At 34.1% G+C, this 27,794-nt stretch overlaps 1 protein-coding gene across 2 annotated transcripts in view; it reads left to right on the top strand.

The window, feature by feature from the left end:
- Nucleotides 1-27,794, top strand: part of SLC35F4 (solute carrier family 35 member F4) — a 312,021-nt gene that overhangs the window by 210,077 nt on the left and 74,150 nt on the right. Inside the window, exon 1 of one of the 2 annotated variants that reach the window (XM_007472947.3) lies at nt 5,814-6,031. The exons of the other annotated variant lie outside the window; for it this stretch is intronic. Coding sequence (XP_007473009.1) covers nt 5,962-6,031 — 70 coding nt within the window. The 5' untranslated portion in view covers nt 5,814-5,961. Of the gene's footprint in view, nt 1-5,813; nt 6,032-27,794 lie in introns of those variants that run through there. 2 annotated transcript variants of the gene reach the window in all.

Below are 27,794 nucleotides of genomic sequence, written 5' to 3'. Positions count from 1 at the left end.
TTTGAATGTAGTTCTAAATTACTTTCCAGAATGGTTCCTCCAACACTGTAGCATTGTATTAATATTGTATTGTATTAATGTGACTGTTTTCCTATGGGTCCTGCAACAGTTTCCATTTTCCTACCCCTGCCCTACCTTGTCAATCTGATTGTGTGACAAGACTAATATTTATCAACATCTCTTCAAAAACATGGGTTAAACATACCCCTCTCCCTTCCTGTGACATGGGTTTGTTTTTTCCAGGACTTGATTGCATCCTGTTTTCATTACACAGCTTCCTGGTCTTCTCAGTATATAGAAAGTCCCTTTCCTTTGACTTGATGGATTTTAGAACAGAGAAGTCACTAGACCTTTCACCCTAGTTTGCCCTGATGACCATAAACATTTCCACATGGGGACAAAGTGAGGCCACAGAAAAGCTAACTGCCAGTGTGTCCTTGTCACATCTCCTTGGTGAGTTAGGAGAAAGTTAACCTCCTTTTGCTAACTGTTCAATGTTTTTTGATTCTTCATTTCAGCCCAACATTAAATCTGAAATGAGTACTAATAGTGTCTCCAAAAGATGGATACAAGGTAGAACCTCACAATTGCTTTAATTTTGGGGTTGAAAAAGAGAGAGGTTAGTTAATGGGGGACATGACTAGCAGAAAAACTGTCTGAAATTTCAGAATATTCACAAGTTCACATGTTGTCTGACCATAAAAGATTCCATTTACAAAGGAAATCCACAAATTTGTCATTTTTTACTGTTTTCTTCTTTTTGCCACATACCTAATTTATTTCATTGGATGTGTCCCTCCCGTGTCTCCCTGTGGAAATGTTTTGGGTCATCAGGGCAAGTTCTGATGAAAGACCTAGTGATGTGTTTGATCTTCCAAAATCCACCAGGTCAGGGGAGATGTGGCTGCACATGAGAGGGACTTTCTATGCTTAGACCACCTGGGGACTATTTGTATAAAATCACTGGATTGAAGCTAGTGTATATTCTTATAACATAGAATTAATTAAGATAATGAAAAAGTGATCAAGGATTATTAATATGCAGGGTTACTTGTCTAAGTGTACTTTTCTATGGAACATGACAAAGAATCTTTGTTCAAGAACATATTTCAGATATTTTCAGGGAAAGAACTTTCTGATTATGAGAAACTCTTTAACTATATTCTTAATTCCACATAATATTTCTGTCATAGAACTATTCTACATTGGCATATATTTAGTGTATCAACATTCGATGTTGTTCTTCAACAATTAGAGATATGCCTTTAGTCATCAACACTAAACCAAATATAGTTGGTGAATTTTGGACAATCCACAGGAAAGAGTTATATAGGTAGCTTGTAATCAGTAAAAGGTATAAATGCACATCCATAGAGTTAATTGTGGAATTCCTTAAATGCTATGATTATAAACAAGGATTTTGGCAACAATTCTTTTTGGTCATTCTCAATAGCATTTTTTCTAGGATTGTAAATTATTGATAACTCATTGCCATGTGGAATTTATTACAGTTCTTGTTTAACATATGTGGATCGTTTAGTAGGTCTCCCCTTCTCTTCTTGGGGTGTCAGTGTCTGAAGTCAGCCCTTGGTATAGGGCTGTATCAATGCTGTTGCCTGCTGGGAACTGGGTAGCCCATTTTGCATAATGTAAATTCACGTAAAGCAAGAACTGTTTCTGTAGTGGTACTGTGCACTTTAAGATAACATTTCTAAGAATAATGGTTCATATTCATTATAATGTATTAACAGATTCAGATGGCAATAGCTCCTTGACATTTTGGAAAAATAATAATATCTAGCATTTATGTAGTACTTCAAGGTTAACAAAGCATGTAATTTGATTTGTTTTATTTATAATTACTTTGTGAAGTAGATGCTAGTATCATTCCATTTTCCAGAGGAGCAGAATAAACCCCAGAGAGATTAAATGACTTGCCCAGGGTTACCTAACTAGTCATCTAACTAGTAAGTGGATTTGTAACTAGATCTTCAAATCTAGCAGTTTCTACAGACCAGATCACATCATGTGACAAAATCCAGCATCACTGAATGCCACTTCCTAGTAAAAGAAGTACCTTGAAATTGTTGCCTTTAAAAGCAGAAAAAAAAGGTAAAAATTTAGTAGTCTCAGGAATTCAGGGTTCCTTGAAACTCTGACTTTATTTTTGGCACAGCCATGTCATAGATGGCATATGCTTTGTCTTGGGTCATGTGAATACCTCCACCAGCAGTGATGTTCCAGAAAGTGACACTGGGAATTTCAATTATACATTTCCTTTTTTACATGAATATCTGCTTCAAAATGTAGGACTTCTTACTTGCACAAATCTTTTAAAAAATTAATCTGTTCATTCCACAATGGAGACATTGTACAAATATGGTACTAGGCCAGGAAAACTAAAAAGCAACATCTCCAGAAAACACGGGATAATTAGAAGAATTACAGAGGTTTTGAACTGAAGCTTCTCAACCCTGAATTTCTCTTGAATGAGAAAGGAATCTTTGGCCATCTAGAAGCATTATTGATGATAAACAACTGATAAACCTGGACATTGTTTATCAGAGTTTTGTAAAGATCTTCTCTCAACAAAACAAAATGAAATTGAATTGGATTGTAAATTCTGCTTAAATGCCCTATTACCTGGGCACTGAGACTCCACATCAATTTATCTTGTTGGAAACATGTTTGAATATATGTTGTATAATTAAAACAACCCAATCTCACAACCATCAGATTAGGAAAAAAAGGTAAAAGAGGAAAATATCAATTGTTGTAAGAGTTATGAGAGGACAGGTATACTAATGTACTCTCTTTGATGGAGCAATTAATTAGAGCAAATATTCTAGAACGTAACTTGAACATATATCCCAAAAGTTACCAAACTGCATATTCATTTACCAAGAACTATCACTACCAAACATACTTAAAAGAGATTAAAGACTTATCTGCCCCCAACTGGTTATAGTAGCACTTCACTGTGGCAAAGAACCAGAATCAAAATGTGAGCCTGTCATTTTGGGAATGGCTGAATAAATTGTGGTATATAAATATAATGGAATACTATCATGCTATATAATAAGGAATAGGAAAGATTCAGAGAAACCTACAAAGACTTGTATGAACTGATGCTGAGTGAATAAGCAGAACCAGGAGAACCCAAAAAAGGAAAGCTTCAGAGGTCTTATTTATACAATGGCTAATCATAATTCAGATTTATGATGGAATTATCCTCTCACTTCTTGGCAGAAAGATGATGGGTGTATAGAAAAAGACACATTTATAGACATAGTCAATGTATTGATTTTCTAACATTTTTAGGGCTTATACAAAGGTCTGTTTCCTCATGGAGGTCACAAATATAAAGAAAAATTATATATTAAAATATTTATGGTAGCATTTTTTGTGTTGTAGCTAAGAAGGGAAATAAAGTAGATGTGTGTTGATTTGGGAAAAATTAAAATACATAAATTTAGTAGTACATAAATGTAGTAGAATGCCTCTAAACCTTAAGGAATGAAGAGCCTGATGAATACAGAAAAGGATAGAAAGGTGTATATGAACTGATGCAAAGTTAAATAAGCAGGACTAGTAAAAATAGTACACATAATTACTATCACAACATAATTGGAAAGAATAAGAACAAAACAATCTGAAACTGAAAGCCATGAAATTATAATGACTACCTCATTGGCAACGATGAGATATGAGAAGACACTTCTTCCACCCCCTCCCAATCCCATCGCTTTGCAGAATTGAGGGACTATGGAATACTGGATTACATTTTTTAAATATATTGTTTATTTTTATGGAATCTTTTTCTTCCTTTTTTCACCCCATGTTATATTATAAGAGATGACTGTGAAGAGATGGGAGAGGAACACAGCAGGAAATGTAAGTGATATTAAAAAGAAGACATAAGTAAAAAATCTTTTCAAAATGTAATGTATATTTTAAAAATCTATTTATTTAATTAATTGATTTAGAATATTTTTCCATAGTTACATGAATCATGTTCTTTCCCTCCATACCTCTACCCCCCCATAGCCAATTAGCAATTCCACTGGGTTTAACATTGTTTGTTTTACATTGTGTCATTGATCAAGACCTATTTCCATATTATTAGTATTTGCACTAGGTTGATCATTTAGGGTCTACATCACTAATCATATCCCCATCGACCCATGTGATCAAGCAGTTATTTTTCTTCTATATTTCTACTCCCACAGTTCTTTCTCTGGATGTAGATAACATTTTTCTCATAAGTCCCTCAGAATTAATATATATTTTTTAAAAAGGTAACAACTTAAAAACTTTAGAATTTAGCTTTTCTGTTCTTTATATCTTGAAATGATCATCTTTGCTAAGTGCAAGATAAAAAACTAAATTATTTTAGTTTTATTGTGGCAACCCAGGGTTATTGTGGCAGCTTGATAGAGTAGATAGAACACAGAACTTTAAGTCAGAAAGATTGGGATTCAAAGGCTGTCTCAAGTACTTATTAGTGTATGATGATTAATTATTGGTCACAAGCTCTCTAAGCCTCAATTTACTCATCTTTAAGATGAACAAAGATCAAATGAGATAATAGTGCACATTGCAAATTTTAGAGAATATGAAATGTTAGCTCTTATTTACGTGAAGAATTGTTTTTAGAGTTATTTTTCAAATCCTCCATCAAATCCACCAAAAAAAGCTACGGAGAAATAATTACTGTCTTGCATCCTTAGCTATAATCATGAGTTAAAGTTGAATTCTTCCTTGCTTTGCTTTCTCATTTCGAGTGCTGTTGAAAGTCTGTGTGGACTGATAGGTGCCATATGTGCTCATGATTAAATATACTACCATTAATGTTGATGCTAGTTTCCAAATTTATTTAAATATATTCTCAGAAATTAAATCATCCCATTAGCTCCCAAGAATGTATTTATGATTCCTAACAAATAATTATTTGATGTCACTTTGAATATGGCATCTTATTATTATTGTTATTATATTATATTATATATAAATAATATATATAATATATAATATATTAAATAATATGTTAATATTATTGTTATTATATAACAATAATAGCTAATATTTGCAGAGTTCTGTTGCCTTTCATATAGATTATATCAATTTTTTCTCACTAGCATTCCAAGAGTCAGGTAGCGCAGATATTACTATAATAGTATTACTATAGATTATCCTTGTGGAAAAGAACTTGTGGTCCAAAAAGTTTAGTTAAGGACTGTACCAACATCGCACACCTGACTGATGGAGTTGTGACTTAAATCTAGATCTTTTGACTGTGATTTCAGCATCCTTTTTACAATACTAGGCTGTCTGTCACATGAAAACATACATTCAAATGGATATTTCTATTGAGCGTGGGTGCATTTACTGAGATGTAATTGCTCTGGTAAGTAAAAGACAGGCAAAACTATAGCTGCTCTATTTATGGGGAATTTTTAAATCTTGGAGATACTATATGATATAAGTTAATCAAAGTTCTGTGAAGCCAGAACTTCCTCTCTATTCTTTCTACCTGACCTTTATTAGATACACTGCATTTTTACTGACAAGATTTTTTTCATTAATTTCCTTTCAGTAGTTACAAAGAGCTACCCTGTCTGGCTATATTATTATAAGAAGAGATAATGAACAATGCTGACATTCTTTAAAGTTGAAGGCAATCTTTATCTGACTTTTTGGTTTCTGTATTTTAACCACAGAACCTAACAATTGAGCAGGAAGAAAATGTTACGGGAGGTCAGGCATCGTGTGAATGTGTTGCAAATGGTTTCCCTGGGAAACAGCAAATCAGTACTTGGAGCTTCCTGTAGCATCTCCCTAACGGTATCTAGATACCAGCTATTGCTGATTGTTAGAGAACTGGGGACCAAGAGCAATGCTGACACTCCAGGGCAAGAAAAGGAAAGTACTGTGTTATACCTAGGGAAACCATAGCAAAAGATGAAGAAACATTCTGCGAGAGTGGAACCCATAGCACCATACAGAAAACAAAACTCACCTCCATCAGCTGGTAAATGCTAGTTTTCTACATACTTGACTTTCTGGTTATAGCTAACTTGTAGGTTGTATGTCTTAATTTTTGCCAGCAATGCTTGTCTTAGAAATGGAAAGCTTTGAAGCTGAGCTAAATTAAATCTGTTAATTAAATAGATTTAACTCCCTTTCCTCATCTTTGACAGGTGATTTGGACAACAAACAATTTCTTTTGGGGGAATCTAAAAAGTTGGCTTGACTTGAGTTCTTTAGGGGAAAGCTATTTATTGGGTGTCTGATTATTGCCGGAGTATTCAGATCTGTTGTTCAAGATTCAGCTCACAAGTCTGGTATTTCAACAGATGGATTCTTTTGCTTCTGCATTTCCACAAACACTTAAATAAGTAAAGAATAAATAGTAGCATTTTCTGTGCAATGAAGTTAGCATTCCATGAATGAGGAGGGAAATGATGTAAATATAACTGAAAAGAAAGTGTTTGTTGACATTGAGTTTGGTTCCCTATATATATATGATAGGATAAGTATACTCATGCTAAGGAATTTTACATAGTTTATATAGCTAAGCAAAGATTCATTTTCATAAAATCAGGAAAATTAGCAATATTATTTGTTGAGGATGAAGATTCAGTAGTATTATCATATGAACCTGTAGACTGTTGCAATTTATAGATTAACAATCAAACAATATTCTTAACAGAAGAGTGGCAAATCTAAAGGTAATGAGTTAAAATATCCTTTGAACTTTATCTGATAAGTGTCCTGTATATATTTTAAATCTGAAAATTTAAATACCCTGAAGTGAAGGGACATTCAAAACAAATTTGTTTTAGATAATCATCAATTACTTCTTAATGTGATACATTAAAAGAGTAAGTCAATTAACATATGGTTTCTCTTATATTTCTGTCTGGGTTTTTTTTAGTTCTCAATTTTTTATGTCATCTCATTTTTAGTCATATTCCTATATTGAGTAACCATTTAATATTGTAAGATAATTAATTTAGGATAATTGGGTAAAGACATAAATAAAATTTGAAATCTTACAGGAACTATTTTTCAAGGAGTGCAAGTTTGTTATTTTCAAGTAGATATATCATCCCAAACTAGTGACTAAAATTTTTTTTGTTAAGTAACATTCTTACTATTAAGTAACATTTACTACTATTCTCTATCTAGTGATGGAGAATAATTTTTCTTAATAAGCAAATTATTTGTTGGCATGCAAATGAGTGCTTAAAATAGTTTGTTTTTCTTGAAAAGTTAAACATTTTAAATATATTTTTTAAGTTGATAGACTGCTAATCTAAAGTCCAATTTTGTATAAAGGTAAAATGTTGGTAAAATACAAATTAATGAAGTAAATAAGATTTTGAGTGTGTAATCTGAAATATATTTCTATATATTTACACTTGTACATATATAGAGAGAAACATTTGTGCTCTCCAATGCATATATATGTATATATAGCTATTAAGAATAATTCTTATTTAGTAATGTGTACATTATATTGCTATTAAGAAGGATAATTCTTAATTAGCAAAATATATAGTATTTCTATTGAGGATAATTCTTAATTAGCAATACATACGTGTGTACATAAATGTAATATATATGTAGTAAATATACATTATAGAACACAGATGCCTCTCATTGCCAAAGTTGGAAAGATAGATAATAGATGTCATATTATTATTTTTTATGTAAAGAAGGTGATGTTTGGCAATGTGTGTATATCTCTCTCTCTCTCTATCTCTCTATATAACTCTCCTTCTGGCACCAGCTGGTGATTTTAGTATATTTCTGTATCTCTAAAGCAAGTTGGTATTGTATTATATTACATACCTATAAACATTCAAAGTGCTGAATGAAATTTGGAAATATCATTTAGTCCAAATCTTTTCTTTTTTCCAATCAGGAAGATAAGACTTAAAGAGATTAAGTGATTAGCCTAGAATCATTATTATTTATGATTAGAGCTATACCTTGAATCCAGATCTCAATGACTGAGCTCAAAATTCTAGGTCTAGTCTTCTTTTCACTTTATCAAGTAATCTAAACTTTAAAATACATCTGTTTTGAGTGACATTTATACTTTTTCTGATTTATAAGTATAAACATGAGTTTATACTCATATCTTCCTGTCATCTATCCACTAAGCCACCTGACTGTCCTAGTCGATTGTACTAGTCATTACTTAATTTTCTGAATCATAAGGCATCAGTCTTTTCCTATGCTTTCACTATAACATTTCTTCATTGTCCAGAAGGGATTCTTAAATTCTTATGATGTAATTTTATTAAAAGAATTTATTTTAAAAACTTAGGCAATGAATTTTTATTTTTTCCACATCATTTTATTTTTTAGAGTATTTTTCCATGGTTCCATATATATGTTCCTTCCTTCCCTTCTTCCCTACCTACTCCCATAGCTGACAAGCGATTCCACTGGGTTATATATGTCCTATTATTCAAAACCCATTTCCATAAAATTCTTATTCATAATAAAGTAATCTTTTAAAAGACACAACCCCAAATCATATACTCATATAACCAAGTGATAAATCATATGTTTTTCTTCTGTGTTTCTACTCCCATAGTTCTTTCTCTAGATGTTGATAGTATTATTTTTCATAAGTTTTACAGGATTGTTCTTGATCATTGCAAAGCAATGAACTTTTAAAAAACACACTTTTGACAAAAGTCTCAGCACACATGCACAGTAAATACAAATTGACTATATTAGATTTTTTAAGTTTTAAAAATACTCAAAATAATTTAGCACTAATAGATTTTATGTAAAATCTACACAGACCATTTTCTTTTCTTAGCAACTATCAGTGAGAAATCTCACTGCAGAGTGAAAGTTCAATTTGTGGAGAAGTTATAAACACATATAACCTCCTTAAAAAATGTAATGCTAAAAGCCAAAGTGGGCCTGGCCTGAAATGCCTATTATCAGGGAGTCTAGAGTTGTTGAACCTCTTAAACTTGAAAGTTCTGAAATGCAGTAGGATTAAAGCTGACCAGACATCCTCACAATATAGTGTGCCTGTGGGGCTGCCCAAGGAGGAGTGAACTAACCCAGGTTGAAGATGATAGATTTAGACTTGATATCAGGGAGAAACTAACAAACAAGTAGAACTGTCCAAAAGTAGAATTGATTTTGAACATGTATATCTTCAAAATCAACATATGTTACAGCTCAGAGCTTGATTTATTGTTTTGTTGATTATCTAGAATTAAGAAGGTGAGGATAAAGTGTTAATAACATAGATTAAGTTTTAAAGGGTCTTGTGTACATTTTTTCCTCATCCAGAAAACTAGTCATTAAAAACTTAATCAGCACAACCTTTTCTCTCATTGGAGATTTTCAAGCAAAGTCTTGATCATTGGCAGGCTGATGGTAGAGGGAAGCTGTGGATTGAATTGCATGGTCCTTTCCAAGTGGACTATCCTGTGATTATTTTTTTTCATGTCAGGGAATACTTGAGTCTGTAAATAATGAATATATTTTTTAAAGTAAGAGTGTTTTGGAGATGATAGAGATGATGTACAATGAATAACATCAAAGACACACAAAATATATAGTATTATAGACAGAAAAGTTGCAGTTTTATAGAATTTTAGAGTTTGGAAGGACCTCAGTAACCATCTAATCTAATCCATGTCCAAAAAGAATCTCTAGTGCCATACAAGTAGAGTCTCCAAGGTAAACTGTTATCCAGCCAAAATTTTAGGGTTTTAAAAAGTAGACAACAATGCTAACACCTCATCTTAAGCATTAAGGAGTGCTGAATCTGGAGTCAAGAAGACCTAAGTTCAAGTTCTGACCCAGACTTTTATTAGTGGTGTGGTTCTGGGCAAATCACTTAACCTCTGTCAATTCTAGTTTTTTTATTTGTAAAACGGGGATAATAATAACACCTACCTCCTAGAGGTGTTGTGAGGATAAAATGAGACAGTATATATGAAGGGCTTTAGAAATCATAAAGCACTGTATAATTGCTATTATTATTATTATTATTATTATCCTGGCATGAGGGCAATGCTAGATATTTGAAGGATGAGCCAATTGGGTATAAGCCCTGATGGGTTCAGTGAAGCTGGAAAAGTTTCAAATATCATCCTAGTGAGAAATTGCCTACTTTTTGAAGACCAGCCTAAGTACAGAGAAGCTTATTACCAGAGACTTATCTTAGGCAATGACTTTTTGATCATGGCAGCACATAAAACAAAGGAAAATGTAAAATGCCCCTTAGTTCTTTGTGGCCTCTTTCTATTATGGTGAGAAAGGCAGAGGGCAGAAAAGTGCTGAGTGGCTGAGCCTGCTAAGAACTGCAATTCTAACACTAGCTATAACCATTCATTTAAGGTTGCTCCTCTAAGTGTGAAATCCTTGTCTAATGGCCAAGTTGATATATTATTGTAGGAACTAAACTATATCAATATTGACATTTTCACAGTAGCTGAAACTGGGAGATATAAAGAAAGTTGCAGATAAATGGAAGGATGAGTCATAGGTCCTACTTCAAAAGGTAAATAAAAATGTTGGCAGAGTTGGTTTCTTAGTATACTCAAAGGAGAAAATAAACAGCATTTCATGGGATTTGGCCATCTCACTTTGCAATGCTCATGATGAATATAAATCAAAAGACCACTATTAAGATGATGCAATTTATAGAAGTGACAAAGTAGAAAAATTCAAAAAAGAATTTTATAAGATCTTCTTCCTAGGATTAATTTATGATTTGCACTAAATGTATCCAGGCTAATTTAGACACAGGGGATTATAAAGTAAAAACATGTAGCAAAATCTAGTTCAGGATTAAGAAACAAAAGAGACCTGATGCTTGTGGGTTAATCAAAGACTCGAGTCTATAAATAATGAATATATTTTTGAAAGTAGAGAGTTTGGGATATGCTGGAAATAATGTGCAATGAGTACCAACAAAATGTATAGTATCTGAGACAGAAAAGTCACAGTTTTATGGACTTTGAGTTTGGAAGGACCTCAGTGACCATCTAATCCAATCCAGGTCTGAAGAGAATCTCTAGGACCAGGCAAGTAGAGATCTAGCTTCTTTCTGAACATTTTAAATAAGCACTTCCCAGGGCAGCCTCTTCCACTTAGGGACAGCTATGATTCTTAAGCAGTTTTCCTTGATATCAAACCTAAATCCACCTCATTATAACATCTCCCACTGCTCTTGATTATTCCCTCTCAAAGAAAAACAAGTCGAATACTCTCTTTTCCATATAAAAATTCTTCAGATATTTAAAGAGTTATCCTGTCTCCCCAAATCTCAGAACTGAAAATCCCCAGTTCTTTCAACCACTTTGAAAAAGGCTCTTCACCAGCCTGGTTGTCCCTCACTTGAATATTCTTTAGATAATCAATTGGTTGCCCAGGATAAAGTTGTTATTGTTCAGTCATTTCAGTCTTGTTTGACTCTTCTTGACCCCTTTTGAAGTTTTCTTGGCAGAGATACTGGAGTGGCTTGCCATATCCTTCTCCAACTCATTTTGCAGATGAAGATTTGAGGCAAATAGAGTTAAGTGACCTGCTCAGGGTCACACACCTAGTTAAGTGTCTGAGGTCAGATTTGAACTCATTAAGAATAGTCTTCCTGACTTCAGGACTGTTGCTCTATCCAGTTTTCTTAATCCTGAAACCTCTGTCTTTCTTAATGCAGCTGACTACAGCATTAACCATTTTGGTTAGTATACTTTAATTTCATATTTATCCCAACTGAATTTCATCTGATTAGATTCAGCCTAGTTCTAAGTCTAAAGTTTTCTGGGACCTTGCTTTTGTCTCTGGCAGTTGTCCTTCTATGCTTTGTGTCATATGTAAATCTGATGAGCATGCCATCCATTATTTTATCCAAATAATTGGCAAAAAAGGTTAAATTGCACGGGGTCCTGCACATATCCCTAGGGTTTTCCATTGTTTGGAGACTTTCTGCCAATATGACATCAAATCATTAATGATTACTCACTGAGTCTGGTCATTCAACAACTTTTATATCCATGTAATTGTATTATCATCTACTTTTTTCTCTTCAGGAAGGATAGAATTTTTCTTTTCTTCTTTTTTCCCATGATTCCATGATTCATATTGTCTTCCTTCCCTCTTTCCTCTCCTCCCTTGAGGCTGACAAGAAATTCCAATGTATTAGATGTGTATTATCACTCAAAACCCATTTTCATATTATTCATTTTTGTAATAGAGTAATCTTTTAAAACCAAAACCCCAAATCATATACCCATATAAACAAACGACAATTCATATGTTTTCTTCTACATATAAAATATATAATCTTTGAGGGTAAGTACTCCAACAGTTCTTTCTCTAGTTGTGGATAGCATTGCATTGCTATTAGTAGCAGAGTCTATGCCATTTGATCACCCCATAATGTTTCAGATACTGTGTATAATGTTCTCCTGGTTCTGCTTACTTCACTCCATATCAGTTCATGTAGGTCTTGCCAGTTCTTAAAGAAATCAAGCAGTTCATCATTCCTTACAGTACCATAGTATTCCATCACCATCATTTACTACAATATATTTAGTTACCCAATCAAATTGATGATGAAGCCACTAATATCCAAAATTTAATTCTCTTCTCCTCTTCCAAACTCATTCCCCTTACAAACCTCCCTAATTATCTTAAAGGCACTAACACAGGTTCACAACTTTGGTATTATTCTTGGTTGCTCATACTTCTTTGCATCACATATCCATTCAATCACCAAACCTTGTCTCATCATTTTCATCTGTAATTTCCCATTTCCCATCTTTTCCTTTCTCTCTCCTCCCTACAGACAACATTCAATTTTAGGTCTTCATCACTTCTCACCTGAATTATTTCAATAAGGGAAGAGGGAAAATGAGAAAGAGGATAAACATTTATATAGTGCCTATTATGTGCCAGCCACTCTGCTAAGCTCTTAGGCAGTATTATTTCTTTTGATCTTCACAACGATCTACAAAGTAGGTAGTATTATCACCCCCATTTCACTGCTAAGGAAACAGGCAAACAGAGGTTAAGTGTCTTTCCCAGAGTCATATAATTAGGAAGTATTTGCAGCCAGACAATAATCTTATAATGACCTTCTTAAGAGGCTTAAGCCTCTTGCCTCTCCAATCTATCTTTCATATGGCTGACAAAGTAATTTTCCTAAGTGCAAATTTGACTATGCCAACCTCCTACTCCACAAATTCTATTGGCCCCCTATGGAATATTCAGATTTTAAAGCTCTTTATAACCTGGACCCAACCACCTTTCCAGATTTGTTAGTCATTATTTCTTTCCCCATATGTGACCTAACTAAATGAACCTTATTGGTCTTCCTCACACATGACTCTTCATCTTCCATCTCTGGCATGAACATGAACATCCCATGAACAGAAGGTTCTTCCACCTTACTTTGTCTTCTTAGAATCTATTGTTTTATTTAAAATTTTACTCAAATGAGACCTTCAACCAGAAGCCTTTCATGATCACTATCCACTCTCTCAAAGTTTACTTTGTATTTTTTTACATTCTCATACATATAAAAGCACATACATGTGTGTATGCATGCTATCTCCCCTGATAAAATATATGATCTTTGAGGGTAAGTACTATTTCTTTTTTTTCCATCATTTCCCCATTACCTTGCACAGAATTGGCACACAATTGGCACTTATTAAATACTTTTAGAAAAATTCTAGCTCTTTGTATTAACTGCTTCTGTTTTCTGTTAAATATCATTTAAATGATCCAAACTAGAATTTCCCAAGGGATCCAGGTCAAACTTGCTGGACTATTGTTTCATTCTCTCTTCTCTTCCCTTTTTTGAAATTGATTTGTCATTCTCCAGTCTTTTGGTACTTCTTTCATTTTCTATATATGAAGGGTTAAGCAATAACATCTCCCAGTCCCTTCATTGCCCAAGGATGTAGTTTATCTGGGCCAGGTGACAATTTATCAAGGGGAACTGGATTTTTCTTACTCTACCCATACTTTTCTTGGTGTTGAATTCCCATTAGTCCTTTTAGTCTAGCAATTTCCACTGCAAAGTTTCTTTTCCTAGACAGAGAAAAAAACCCAAAAAATAATAAAATGAGATATGAACAGCTTTGCCATCTCTCTGTTGTCAGTCATCATTGGCTAATAAGTCATCATTGTCTAATATGCCCTTGAAACAATAGCCCTTTCTCTTTTTTGATCCTTCTTTCACTCATGACAGCTACGCGAACCTTCTTTTTCAGTTATCCTCAGCTTTATTCACCAGTCTCAGTTAAAGCTGAGCTTTAGGACTCCTGATACAATTGTTATAGGACCATGTAATACTCTTAAATCCACCCACTTATGTGCCTTTCCTTCTAGCTTCTTTACATATCTCTTTTTAAATCTAAGCTTCTTCTTGTTAAAATGATGACATTAAAAGTTACAGAAGAGCATCTTTCTCTCCCATAAATCTTAATAATATCTGAATATTGAATATATACTCAATAAAGAAAAGAAAGAGAGAAATATTTTTCACCAACTAGCCTAGAATGGCATGAAAAGATAGCTGAAAGCCAACCAAGACTCAAACAAGTTTGCAGCAAACTCTGGTCAATGGGCAGGAACCAGGAGAGGCTATGAGCTGGAGGGGGAAATACAGCATAAGCTCCCATGATTAGTTCTAAATCTACAAAATGTTCTGAACAAGGTTGAAAAGATAGCACAAGCTCTTGTCTGGGTAACTGAAGTCAGATGCCAGTGCTGGTTTGCTATAACAGAAATGGAAGTCATTTCCAACTCTTATCCAGGAGCACCTCTCAGGGAAATCAAGCCCACCTATGCATTCCTTGAAATATTAGGAAACACAGCAAGAGATGAGACTAACTCAGAACCTGTTCCAGGGAGTCCTGCAATAATCTGGAGACCATTGTATTCTTTAACATTCAATCAGGGCCTTTTAGAACCACAATAGAAGGCAGAACCAACTGTTGCTTAGGGATTATGTAAGAAGCAGAGAGAGACTCGAACAAAAGCCATGGAGTGATGCAGATTATGGGACCAAGTACCAGCCACATGAACCACATTAGAAGCAGACTCAGCAGATAAAGTGCTGAGCCTCTCAGACACTTACTAGCTGTGTGACCTTGGACAAGTCACTAAACTGCAATTTGTTTAGTTTCTTCATCTGTAAAATGGGCATAATAAAAAGACCTACCTTCCAGAGCTATTGGATAATTGTAAGACACATAGCACAATGCCTAGCACAAAGCGAGTGCTATGAAAATGATAGCTATTATTATTATATTTGTTATCTAGAAAGATAGTTGCATTGCTATAGAGACAACAAAGGGGATAAGACCAAAAAGTGCCTACCCCAACCCATCTCAGAGTCTCAAAGAGTAATGATCTGAGCACAAAGTCCCAATACAAGAATTAAGGATGAAAATATGAGTAAACAGAAGAAAATAATGACCATATTGAATAAATATTATGGGTAAATCCAGAAGAGAATAACTTCATAACAACTGTAAGCAGAGTCTCAGAGAAAAAAAATGGCTTGGTCACCAAGACTAGAAGGATTGAAAGAAATAAAACAAGGGATAAAAAATGAAGTTATAACTGAAATTTGGATGTCAGAAGAAAAATTTGGAAGAACTATGAGAACAAAGTCAAAAGTTTGAAACATAGAAGGTTGAAAAATAGAAGAACATATAAGGTACCTGCTATTTAAAGAGACCCAGAAAACAAATAGAGATAATTTAAGAACCATTAGTTTATCTAAAAACTATGATGAAACAAAAAATCTAAATGGCATATTAAAATGTTATAACCACTATCTTCCATCTTAGAATTAATATTGTGTATTGGTTCCAAGACAGAAGAGTGGTAAGGGCTAGGCAATGGGGATTAAGTAACTTGCCCAGGGTCACACAGCTAGGAAGTATCTGAGGTCAAATCTGAATCCAGGACCTCCTGTCTCTAGACCTGGATTTTCATCCACTGAGCTTTATAGCTTCCCCCTAGATACCATATTTTAAAAAATCACAAAGGAAAACTGCCCAAGTCCATAAGAACCAGGGGAAAATTGAAAATAGAAAGAATACACTAAATACTTTCTGAAACAATCACCACACTGAAGATACTGAGAAATGCTGTTATTGTTATATAGTCATATAGTTATATATAGGATTGATTGATCAATTCTAGCTGATAGTCAATAATGGAATAAAATGACCTTTTTTCATCATTTAAAAGTGATTAAAAGGATGTTTATTTAGCCTTAACATAGTGACGATGCTCAACAAGGAAACAGCATTTAGCTCAAGTAAATGTACACTGCCCCTCTCATCTTTTAGGAAAATATATCTTATCATCAGGGTAGGGTGTAGTGAATCTTGTGGCTATGGGAAATCTATCAAGTCTGAAGGGACATGACTCTATACCCCAGTGTATGCTCTTAAGTGATAAGGAAGCCATGTAAATGTTCATTGAGGCCAACAGAAAGCTGTTTCCAGGGTGAGGCAGCTTAAGGGTTGGAAACAGCTTTCTTCACTTTTAAAAAGAACTTTTCTAGCCTATATATTTGAGGTGTGTGTATATAGAGAGGATTGGAGCTGGTAGATCCTATCACAAATATCGTCAGAATCCAGAACTTCTAAGTAAAAAATTATGTATTTCCTTCATGAGTTTTTTTATATAACTAGCATGTGTCTTCTTTTGCAACATGACAAACAATATTGTTATATATTGTATATTGCACATGAATAATATATTAACTATAATCTTGGAGAGAGAAGAGAAAAGGGAAAGAAAGGATATGTAGTGGATTGCAAAAGGTCAGAAAATTGATACTAACATTGTATCTACATGTAATCTGGAAAAGAAAAATATAATAAAAAATTTATAGAAAGAATTTAGTAACCAAGGATCACACAAAACTGTGCTATTACTGTAATAAAGGAGATGAAATTTTGGAATATAATTTTATGAAAGGCAAAATATAAAGATATATAACCAAATATAACTTACTTTGAGAAATTGGATATAATCTTATGAAGGAAAAATTGATCTTTAATAGATTAGGAGACTTTCCTACATTTTTTATTTAAAAAAAAGATCGGAAGTAAAGAGAAACTTTGAAATGCAAATACAGAAATCAAAAGATACCAAGAAGGTTTTGAACAATTAGAAAAGGCTTTCTAATTGATAACAATGATAATGAAGGACATGTTTTCATACAAAGTAAAGAGATAAGTGAACCTTCAGAATCCAAATGTCTTCAAAGGGCACTGAGTTTGTTATATTAAATACACTTTGGTGAAGGAAAAAAGCCACCAAAGACATCTGGGTGATATGAAATGAGGAGGAGGAGAAAAAGTGAAATCTTAGTGAATAATCTCATTTTTTTTTCAGTGAAATAATGGTAAAATTCTCAGCTGAGAGGGTTGGAGAAGGGGGTACCATGGGAGCTTTGAAGAGGAATGAAAAGATTTAGAATAGCCACTGTAGTCAGTAGGATAGTGGATTGATTGAGAGGCATACAAATATTGCTGCAGCCCTGTTGAAATTGTGTAACATAAATTTGTAATGAATCCATACAGCATGGTTTTGTGATATTCCCCAGCTTCTTTCAACAGCATGTGAATAGGAGCAAAGACAGTGAATAGTGAGAGTGAGCCAGGGTTAAGCTTGGCAAGGTATGATTGGCAATAAGATAAAGTGGCAAGGAACTTGAATGAAGCAGATAGCATAGAGTTGGGCTAGTCCACCAAAAGGTTGAGACAGGAAGGAGAGTACAGCTAGTGTTAGGATAGCCTTGGAAAGAACTGGGAGATGGAAATATTGGAAATCATGATGAGAATGAAAAGCTGCTTCAGAGATTATAAGGCAGAAGAAAAGAATGAATAATAAAATATGATCAGATAAGGGAATTCCAAGAGTTCATGAAGATAGAAGTGGAACTCTTGGGTGTGAGGGTGAGGTTCAAGGTATAGTGTGTCCCTTCATAGCTGAAGTAGGGTGGAGAAGTAAAACATGAGAATGGATACATTGCAGAACTAGGAAATTAGGGAATTTGGGGAAGTATCAGCATATACACTGAAATACCCTGATTATTAGTGCAGGAGTTGGGGACCAGGAAAAATAATGTGAGCCTGACAATTAACTCATTAAGGAAAGAAGAAAAGTGTTCTGGGAGTCTGTGTGATACTAGCTACCAGAATTCTGGTTGGATGATAAATATGGATTGAATGAACCTCAAAGGAGGACAGGTTACTGAGTGATGGTAGGCGAAAGGCTAGGTTTAGCCATGAGGGAGTATATTCTGACTCTACTACAATTGAATTGGAGGTATAAGTTAAAGTTTATTATATTATATTAGAATGGGTAATCAGTGATACAGGGTCATCATTGGGGAGCCAGGTGCCAGTAAGGATGAAAAGATTTAGGAGGAAAACATTTTAAGATGACAGTCAGCTTGCTAAGTATGGAACAGGCATTCTAGAAAGCAGAATGAAAGGGATGATCAGATCTAGGGAGGGGCATATTGGTAGAGTGGGAAAGAAGAGTTTTGTGTAAGAAAATGGGTTGTGGAGGATAGAGAAAGGCTTATACAATGACAGTTGAGAAATCAAGAGAGCATCACTGGGTATGTGTACGCTAACCACTGAGGAATGAATTTAGATTGATAATCAATGATGAGAGAGAAGTATATTGAGGGATACAGCTGATTAGACTGTTCATACCCTTTATTGATTTCAGTCTGTTGGCAAGTGTTAATATTTTGGCTTGTGAGTCCCAGGAGGCATACTCATAGCAGGCAGGAGAAAGCAAAGACCCAGACTTGTGAAATCTGGGAAGGAGACAGGAACTGGCAAATATAAGTGGGACTGATCTAATAATGAGAGGCTGCGGAACATTATTTCCATTTGGATTGTTGTAGTTATTGTATAGAACTTTTTTTGGTTCTGCTTACTTGACTTTGTATTGGTTCATAGAATTATTCTCATGCTTTTCTGTATTCATTATTTTTATAGCACAGTAATACTCCATTATATTCACGTACCAAAATTTGTTTAGATATTTCTAATTGTTGGTTATGGGTATTGTTTCCAGTTCCTTACCACTGAAAAAAAGTTCTGCTTTCTCATTTATGAAAATTTTCTTTTTATCATTGAACTCCTTTGGTATATATCCCTAGGAGGGAACCAAAGGGCATATGGACATTTTATTTAATTTCTTGGCATCATTCCAAATTGCTTTCCAGAATTGTTGGATCAATTGATATTTCTACCACAATTCATCAGTGTGTCTGTCAGATTCTCCAGCATTCACTGTTTACTTCCTTTGCACCTTTGCCCATTTACTGGGCAGGAAGTAAAACCTCAGAGTTGTTTTGATTGTATTTCTCTTGTTATTATTGATTCAGAGCAATCTTTTATGTGATTGCTTCATGTAGTTGTAATTCTTTTGAGAACTTTTTGTTGGTATCCTTTGACCAATTTGGGAATGGCTCTTGGTCTTAAATAAATATATAAATTCCATTTATATCTCAAATATAAGTTTCTTTTCAGAGACATTTGATATAGATTTGTCTGAATTGACTGCCTACCTTTTCATCCTTCACTACTGATTTTATTCATGTTAAAGTGTTAAAATTTAATGTAATTAATATCTCTTAACTTATTTAATTCCCCCCACTTAATTCACTAAATTTTCCCCTTCTTATTTGATTAAGATCTTTCTACCTCTTCAACTGTTAACGTTACTTGATCTTCCTCTCCACTAGTTTTGTAAAATGTTTTTTAATAGTGTGACATCTTATATTCAGACCTTATATCTATTTCTTGCTTAATATGATATGAGATGCTGATTTAAACTAATTTCTACAAAAATTCTTTTCAATTTTCCCAGTAGTTCTTATCAGTTGAGGAGTTCATTCTCAAGTAATTTATGCTTTCAAGCTTTTGACTAAATAGGTAATTATGTTCTATGGTTTCTGATCCTTCCTTATCTAACCTGTTCCATTAATTTGCTTTTCTGTTTTTTTTTAACCAATACTAAATAAGTTTTGATAACTACTTCTTTATACTATAGTTTGAGGTCTAGAAGTATTATTTTCCCTTCATTCCCAATTTTAAAAAAATCACCATTTCCCTTGAAATTCTAGACCTTCTGTTTCTTCATGACTTTGTCCACCATCATTCTCACTTCCTCCATAAAAGAATTGTGTTCTCCACCTCTGTGACTAGCCTGGCCTCTGATAGCTGAGTGTTCACATTATTTTGCCTCAAACCTTGCTGTCAAGTGAGTGCCCCATTCTACTTCCTCTCTGTGTAGGCTCTTTGAAAGCAATGAGTATTTGAATCCCCTGCATATTTTTCTGAATACCCTACATAGGTAACACATTTAATAATAACATAATAAATACTTTAAGAATATATAACTCTGCCTTCTTGTCTGAACACTCTTTCTCAATTTCCTTTGCTGAATCTGGTGGGTGACCCCCAGAGCTTTGTCCTGGGTTCTTTCTTCCTCTTATATTCTATTTCACTTGGTAATCTCATCAGCTCTGTTGGATTTAATTATCTCAATTCTGATAATTCTTATGTATACTTATCCATGCCTAATCTTCCTCTATATGTCCAAAACTCATCATCCCCTTTTCCCTAAGAACTCGACTCTTCCTTTCTTTCCAATTACTGTGGATGATTCCACCAACCTCCCCATCACCCAGTCTCACAAACTAGATGCCATTATTGACTACTTATCTTTATTTCACCTCCTCCAAATCCTCCCCCACCAATATTCAATTATCATGAAGTACTGTTCATTTTACTACCTTCATCAAACTTCTTGCATAAAGTCTTTTCTCTCACCCTACACGGTCACCACCTTCCAATAGTACCTTTTGGTTTGGTCTTTCTGACTTGGCTCTCATCACTCCAGTCCATCATTCAGCTGTCAAAATGACCTTCCTAAAGCATAGGTCTGGCAATGCTAACCTCCATTCATTAAACTCTAGTGCCTTCCTAACATCTGCAGGGTTAAATATAAAACCTTCTGGCATTCAAAGCCTTCCACAACCTGGTTCCCTCTTATATTTCCAGTCTTCTTAGCCCTTAGTATCCTCCATATATTCTATAATCTAGAGATACTCCCATCCTTGCTATTCTCTACCAGACATTCCTTCTCCAGAATCTGGGCACTGTTTGTTGTAGGTGAAATGCTATCCCTCCTCATCTCTACCTTCTGAATTTTCTGGCTTCCTTTAAGTACCACTCAGCTCAATTGCAGCCCTTAACAAGAAACTTTGTGCTCGTGCCTTCCCTCTGTTAATTATCTATAATTTATCCTGTATATAAGAACTTAGTTGTTTTCACATTGTCTCCGCATTAGATTGTGAGCTCCTTTGGAGCAGGAATTGTTTTCTTTGTTATCTCCAGTGCTAAACACAGTGCTTGACATAGTAGGCACTTAAAAAATGTTTGTTGATTTTTAACTTCATATAAATTTGATTATTATTTTGCCCTGCTCTGTAAAATAAATATTTTTACATAAATTTATAAATTAAGGTTGTTAGTATAATTTTGTTATATTATGACAGTACAAATATAAGAAGTAAAAAATCCTTCCAAGTAGTTTTTATTTTTAAAATACAATTTTGTAATTGAATACATATAAATCTTGACTGTGCCTTGAAACTATATTAACTTTCAGATATTTTTTGCATTTCCTAGTAATTTTGATGGGACTTCCCTTTCTATTATTTCCTGCTGCCTTTGGTATTTGAATTTAGAAATGCCATTGATTTTTATAAGTATTTTGCATTCGGATACTTTATTGAAATTACGAATTATTTTAATTAACTTAGGGGGGATTTTGTGTGGTTTTCTAAATACAACATCATGATATCAGCAAATGAGGATAGTTTTTTTCCTCTTCTTTTTCTATATTTATGCCTTTAGTTTACTTCTCTGTGGTTTGTAAAATGACTCAGTACTGCTCCTACGATTTGTAGGGCTTTTCAAAGTTTTACTGTAAAAAGTTTTTAATCTACTTTTTGGATATATTCCTATTTTTGTTTTTAGTATACTTAATTTTGTTATTTTCTTTTCTGTTTTAATATCACTTTAACATTCCTAATAGTGAATAATTTTTTGCTAATTATTATAGCCTTTTTCTTAGTATTTCATTAACATTTTAAAAGTCAAAACTCTATCAAATAGCCCCTCGTTTTCTTTCTTTGCTATATATAATTTTATGTAGTTTAGTTAATAGGACCATATTTTTCATATAACAGGAGTTTGATAATTTTTGGTTGTATACTTTTTAAATATTTTTAAACTATAATAGAATTCATCTACAAATCCATTTGAAAAATCTAGGTTTTTCTTTGTCTTTTGTTAGTTTCTTTATTACTTAAATTTCATTTTTCTGAAATTATATTGCTTAATATCTCTACATAATGCTTTCTTAATTTAAATATTTTACATTTTTGTAGATAATCCTCAGTTTTTTAAAACTTTGAGCTTTACTGATATATAATTGTGTATTCTGGTAATCTGATTTTATAATATCTTCTCTGTGGTGATTTTTAATTTGTCCAATTTTAATTTTTGTAATTTCAATTTTTTCCTTCCTTTTTGATTAGATTAGTTAATGCTCTATTGATTTTGTCAGTCTTTTTTTTTTTTTTGGTATGAATTTATTTATTTATTTTTAAATTTAATTTATTCAGTCAATTTAGAACATTATTCCTTGGTTACAATAATCACATTATTTCCCTCTCTCCTGTAAACCTTAAAATTTCTTAGACTTATGAGTGTTGGAAATTTCCCCATTGGGAAATTTCATACTTGAAAAATTTCCTACTGATAGTAAGAACTCTATTGGAATGTGAAACTTCTTGGCATGGGAGTATCCTTCTCCTCCCTACTTAAGACTACTTTAGGACAGAAACCTTTTGCTAAACAATGGAAAGGGCTTTGACCTATGCTTAAGCATAGAACAGGAAGTTCTTTGAGTCATGATTGATTTTAGAATTGATACAATAGAGATACTTGGAATGACAGAACCAGGTCTTGGAGCTTACAATCTCCACCCTACTCAGAGTAAAACAGGATTTAGGAAGGGCTGCAGCAAAGATCAAGATTTAATTATTTGAGAATATGACCTTCAACAGACATGTGCAAAGGGGCAGACCTCTGGGTGGTCCTGGGTTAAGCTAGAGCCACCATTGGCACAGGGGAGACATGGACAGTGATTGGTAGATGTGAGAACTGAGGGGAGGGAACTGAGATGGTTTCCTTAAAGATAGCGGGGTCTAAGGAGGGGGAGGTTTTGCTCTGAGAGGGGGTTTTGCTCTGAGAGGTTTTGCTCTGAAGGAGTCTGAGAGGAGAGAAGTCCTGGAGGGAGAGCTCCTGGAGAGATCTGAGAGGAGGGCTTGCTCTGAAGGAGGCTGGAGGTGGAGGCCCCTGAGACTGTTTCTCCATTTTGGTCACGTGAGTGAAAGGGACTGATCTCTTTTCTTTGTCTCAGCTATCTAAGGGCTTGGGCCTTTGGCCTAGCCTAAGCAGAGGGGGTATTTAAGCCCTATTCCCTTCTCTCCCCTTTCTCTCTCTCTCTCTCTCTCTCTCTCTCTCTCTCTCTCTCTCTCTCTCTCTCTCTCTCTCTCTCTCTCTCTCTCTCTTTCTCTCTCTCTCTCTCTCTCTCTCTCTCTCTCTATATATATATATATATATATATATATATATATATATATATATATATGTAATACCTTTCTTCCTCCTGTTTGTAATTAAAAACTCCATAAAAGGTTGACTGCTGACTTGAGTTTTCATTTAGGAATTACATAGCTGAATTCCTTGGCGACCTTAAATTAATATATATCAGTATTTTAAAGTGATTTCGCTATCACACTCCCCTCCACCCAACCTCCCTTCAGCTGACACACAATTTCATTCAGTATTACTTGTGTCCTTGATCAGAACCTATTTCCATGTTGTTGGTGTTTGTATTAAGACGTTCATTTAGAGTCTACCTCACCAGTCATATCTCCTTGACCCATGTATTCAAGCAGTTGTTTTTCTTTGATGTTTCTACTCCCACAGTTTTTCCTCTGAATGTGAATGGTGGTTTTTCTCATAGATTTCTCCAAGTTGTTCAGGATCACTGCATTGCCACTAATGGAGGAGTCCATTACATTTGATTGTACCACAGTGTATCAGTCTCTGTGTACATTGTGTCCTGGTTCTGCTCCTTTCACTCTGCATCAATTCCTGGAGGTTGTTCCAGTCCCCATGGAATTCCTCCACTTTATTATTCCTTTGAGCATAATAGTATTCCATCACCAACATATACCACAATTTGTTCCTCCATTCTCCAATCGAAGGGCATACTTGACACCCTTTTGACACTTTCAAATCCTACCATTTACTTTCTTTCTTTCCTTCAGGAGATTGAACAAAACCACTGGCACTTCTTTCACTTCAACAGAGACACAAATGAAGTCTGTTGAATGAAGGGACTCCCTTCCCAAGCCTATGAGCAAGCTTGTGCTTGCTGTGATTGACACATGAGTCCTGGGCATGAAGATACTGAGTCTAATTATTAAAGTTTTCTGGACTTAACTTGTGAGGTTTCTACCTTGAATAGAAAAGTATCATTTATTATCTAATAGGATCAGTTGCAATTGTACTAGATCCTATATATAATTACTTCCTTTCTTTTGAGTCTTGCCAGTTAAAGAGATTTGTGGAAAGTGACTATCTTTCCACTTACTAGGCACATGATCTGATTTGATTTACTACCTTCTTATGTTTTCCTGGAACTCCCAACACTTCTCAGCAGAACTCTGTAGCTGATTCTGAAAAAGGACTAAACCATCATTCTGCTATGTTTTTCCTCACTCAGATCTTAGGACCTGAATCCCTAATTAGGCAGTGGGGAAAATGTCTTGGCTTTGGTATTAGCCATCACAGAATAATGGGGTTTATAAGGGCAAATGAAAAGAGATGCAGGTGTTTATCCCCATCCACAGAAGAACTCTGCAGGATTGGCAGATTTTGTGTTTCCCTTACAAGTGTCTAATCATCCAATGTGTTTTCATAGAAGGTAGATACTGGTTTGCTGAGCATCATGAATACGTGCTTAATGCTTAAATCCATCCTTCCACTGGAGTCTCTCACAGAGTACAAACACAACATAAAACATACCAATTGGCCAAGACAAGCCTTTTCCTAAAGAAAAATCAGATTGCACTAATAAAATTAACCCCTTAATACTTACTTCCTTCTGGTTTGGTCTAATTCAGGTAACCGTGATCACATCTGAGATTGTGAGTTGATGGCATCTTCTGAGAACTGCAAATAAAATATAGATATATTTGTAGAACTGTAAATAAAGCTATTCTCATTATCCAAGTGTCTCACATCTTTGTTCCCAAATATTTGTCAAAAGAACTCCCCATTACTTTTTATAGTCTATGTGGTTACCACTGTCTAATTAAATAGAATTAGCAGAGACTTTAGAAATCATTTATTACAGCTTTAAATTTGAGTAAATGAAGCCCATAAAAGGGTAAGTGACTTGTCCAAGGTCACATAGTGAAGACAGTACTGATTTCAGGTTCATTTACTTCAAAACAGACACAGTATCTATTTAGTAAGAATTTCATATGGTACTTTTAAGGTTTTCAAGGAGGAAAGGATTAAATATTTATTGTATGCCTATTAGGTGCTGGGCACTGTGTTAAGAACTTTTCCAAATGTCTCATTTGATCCTCACAACAGCCCTATGGAGTATGTGCAATTATTACTCCAATTTTACACGTGCTGTCGCATTTGATTTTCACAAAACTCTATTGTTATTACCCCATTTTGAAAATTAGGAAACTGAGTCTGAGAGAGTTCAAGTGATTTGCCCAGGCCACATAGCTAAGTAATTCGAGACAGGATTGGAAATGAGATCCTCCTGACTCCAAGTTCAATACCTGTATTGACTTTGCCATAGGACTGACAGTAACAAAGTGATATTTGATGAGCTATGTTATCTCTCCAAATCCAAGATTCCTCATTACTAAAATAAGGATGATAATACTTGCCTTGCTGTATAGATGTATCTCCAACACCTAAATTTTTTTTCAGGATTTTAGAAACTCATTCTCCTCATTCATTAGTGACCAATGAAAAATCCAATCTTTGTTTACATAAACAAGACTCTTATTAGATTGTTGGTTTGGCTAGACTGTGATCATTATTATATTATGATATTTTCCATGGCTGGTTTGGAGTCAGAGGGCTTTTAAATTTGTGTATGCAGGCAGTTGGATGGATGAGTTAAATATACTCTAACATAAATATAGAAAGCAGGTATTTTTAAAAAGTAGATCTTTTCTACATGGAAATAAACTTTTGTTGAAGTCTACTCTGAGACTCTTAAAAATTGTTATTTTAAATGGATCTCTGTAACTTCAGAGATATTTTATTCTAATCGTACCTCTGTTTAATGATGGTAATGAAGTTGAAGATGATGATGATGGTAGTGATAGCTCTGGCTTGAGTATAATTATTTAACATGCAAAAGATAGTTAAGGATAAAAGCAGACTTGTATAATGTACAAAAATAGGAATAATATTTTTTAAAATGGAAATACCTACATGAAATTATGAAGAATGAAATGAGCAGAACCAAGGGATATATAGCACCGAAATATTTTTTGAAGAAGGACTTGTGTATATCCATCTTCAGAGAAAGAAACAACCAAGATGTGGTGTTTTGTTTTGTCTTTACATATATCTTTTTGTAAAATAAAGCCTTCCCTATTGTGGTGAGTGGAGGGAGGGAGTTACCTGGGAATTTTAATGTAACAAAAAACAAACAAACAAATAAAAAAAAGATAGGTCCTTTCTATTGCCTATATTAATTTTAAAATGTGAGCTAGGTTGCCTGGATCTTTATATTTTCATTCAGCATACCATACTGCTTTGTTTCTCACTTGACATGATGACAGTGAAATAGAGGGCCAAGCCTGATTTCAGCAGGTCACTGATTTCCTGATAGCTGCACATTTCCATTGCAGCTTTTCTCTGTCCTCTGTTGCTGTGGGGATGGCTCATTAATTTACAGTCTGAAGTCTTGGCTTCATATCTAAATCATTTAAAAAAATTTCAGTTTTAGTAAATTGCCAGCATTGTTAACACAATTGTCAAAGTAATTAGAAAAGTATCTATTATGGCATTGCTTATATACTTACTGTATTCAAATTGGAACACCTAATAGAGAAGGGAATACTTTTTAAAAATTATTACTTCATTTAGGAAATAGATTAACTCAAAAGCTTCCAAACTTCAGGATATGTTCCAGATTTTTTTTCCCCCTTTGTGAGAGAGGTGATGGCAGGATGCCAGACTCATGTAGCTCCTACAAAACAGACTTTTATCCAAACACTACCCACGCATTTCAAAATGCACCCTATATCCTCTAATTATAAGCTTTTTGAATTAATTTTAGAATGTTTTTCCTACTCTTGTGCTTCTGGATAACTAGCAATACTGGTAGTCCAGATTATTTTTAAAATTAATTTTAGGAACTACAGAAAATCTTTGACGATAGAGAAAACCTCAAAACATATTTTAAATAATGAAATCCTAGGTCTAATACCAGAGCAAGAATTAGAAAATCAAGCAAAAAATAAAGAAAAAAAGAAAATCAAGCAAATTCTGGCCAATTAAAAAAATGATTTAATGATTCAACAAGTATTTATTGTGTGTCTACAATTTATAGAG

Source organism: Monodelphis domestica, chromosome 1, assembly GCF_027887165.1.
Source record: "Monodelphis domestica isolate mMonDom1 chromosome 1, mMonDom1.pri, whole genome shotgun sequence".
In the NCBI taxonomy this organism is placed as follows: Eukaryota; Metazoa; Chordata; class Mammalia; order Didelphimorphia; family Didelphidae; genus Monodelphis; species Monodelphis domestica.
The sequence above is the reverse complement of the archived record's forward strand: the minus strand, read 5'-3'. Positions and strand labels throughout refer to the sequence as shown.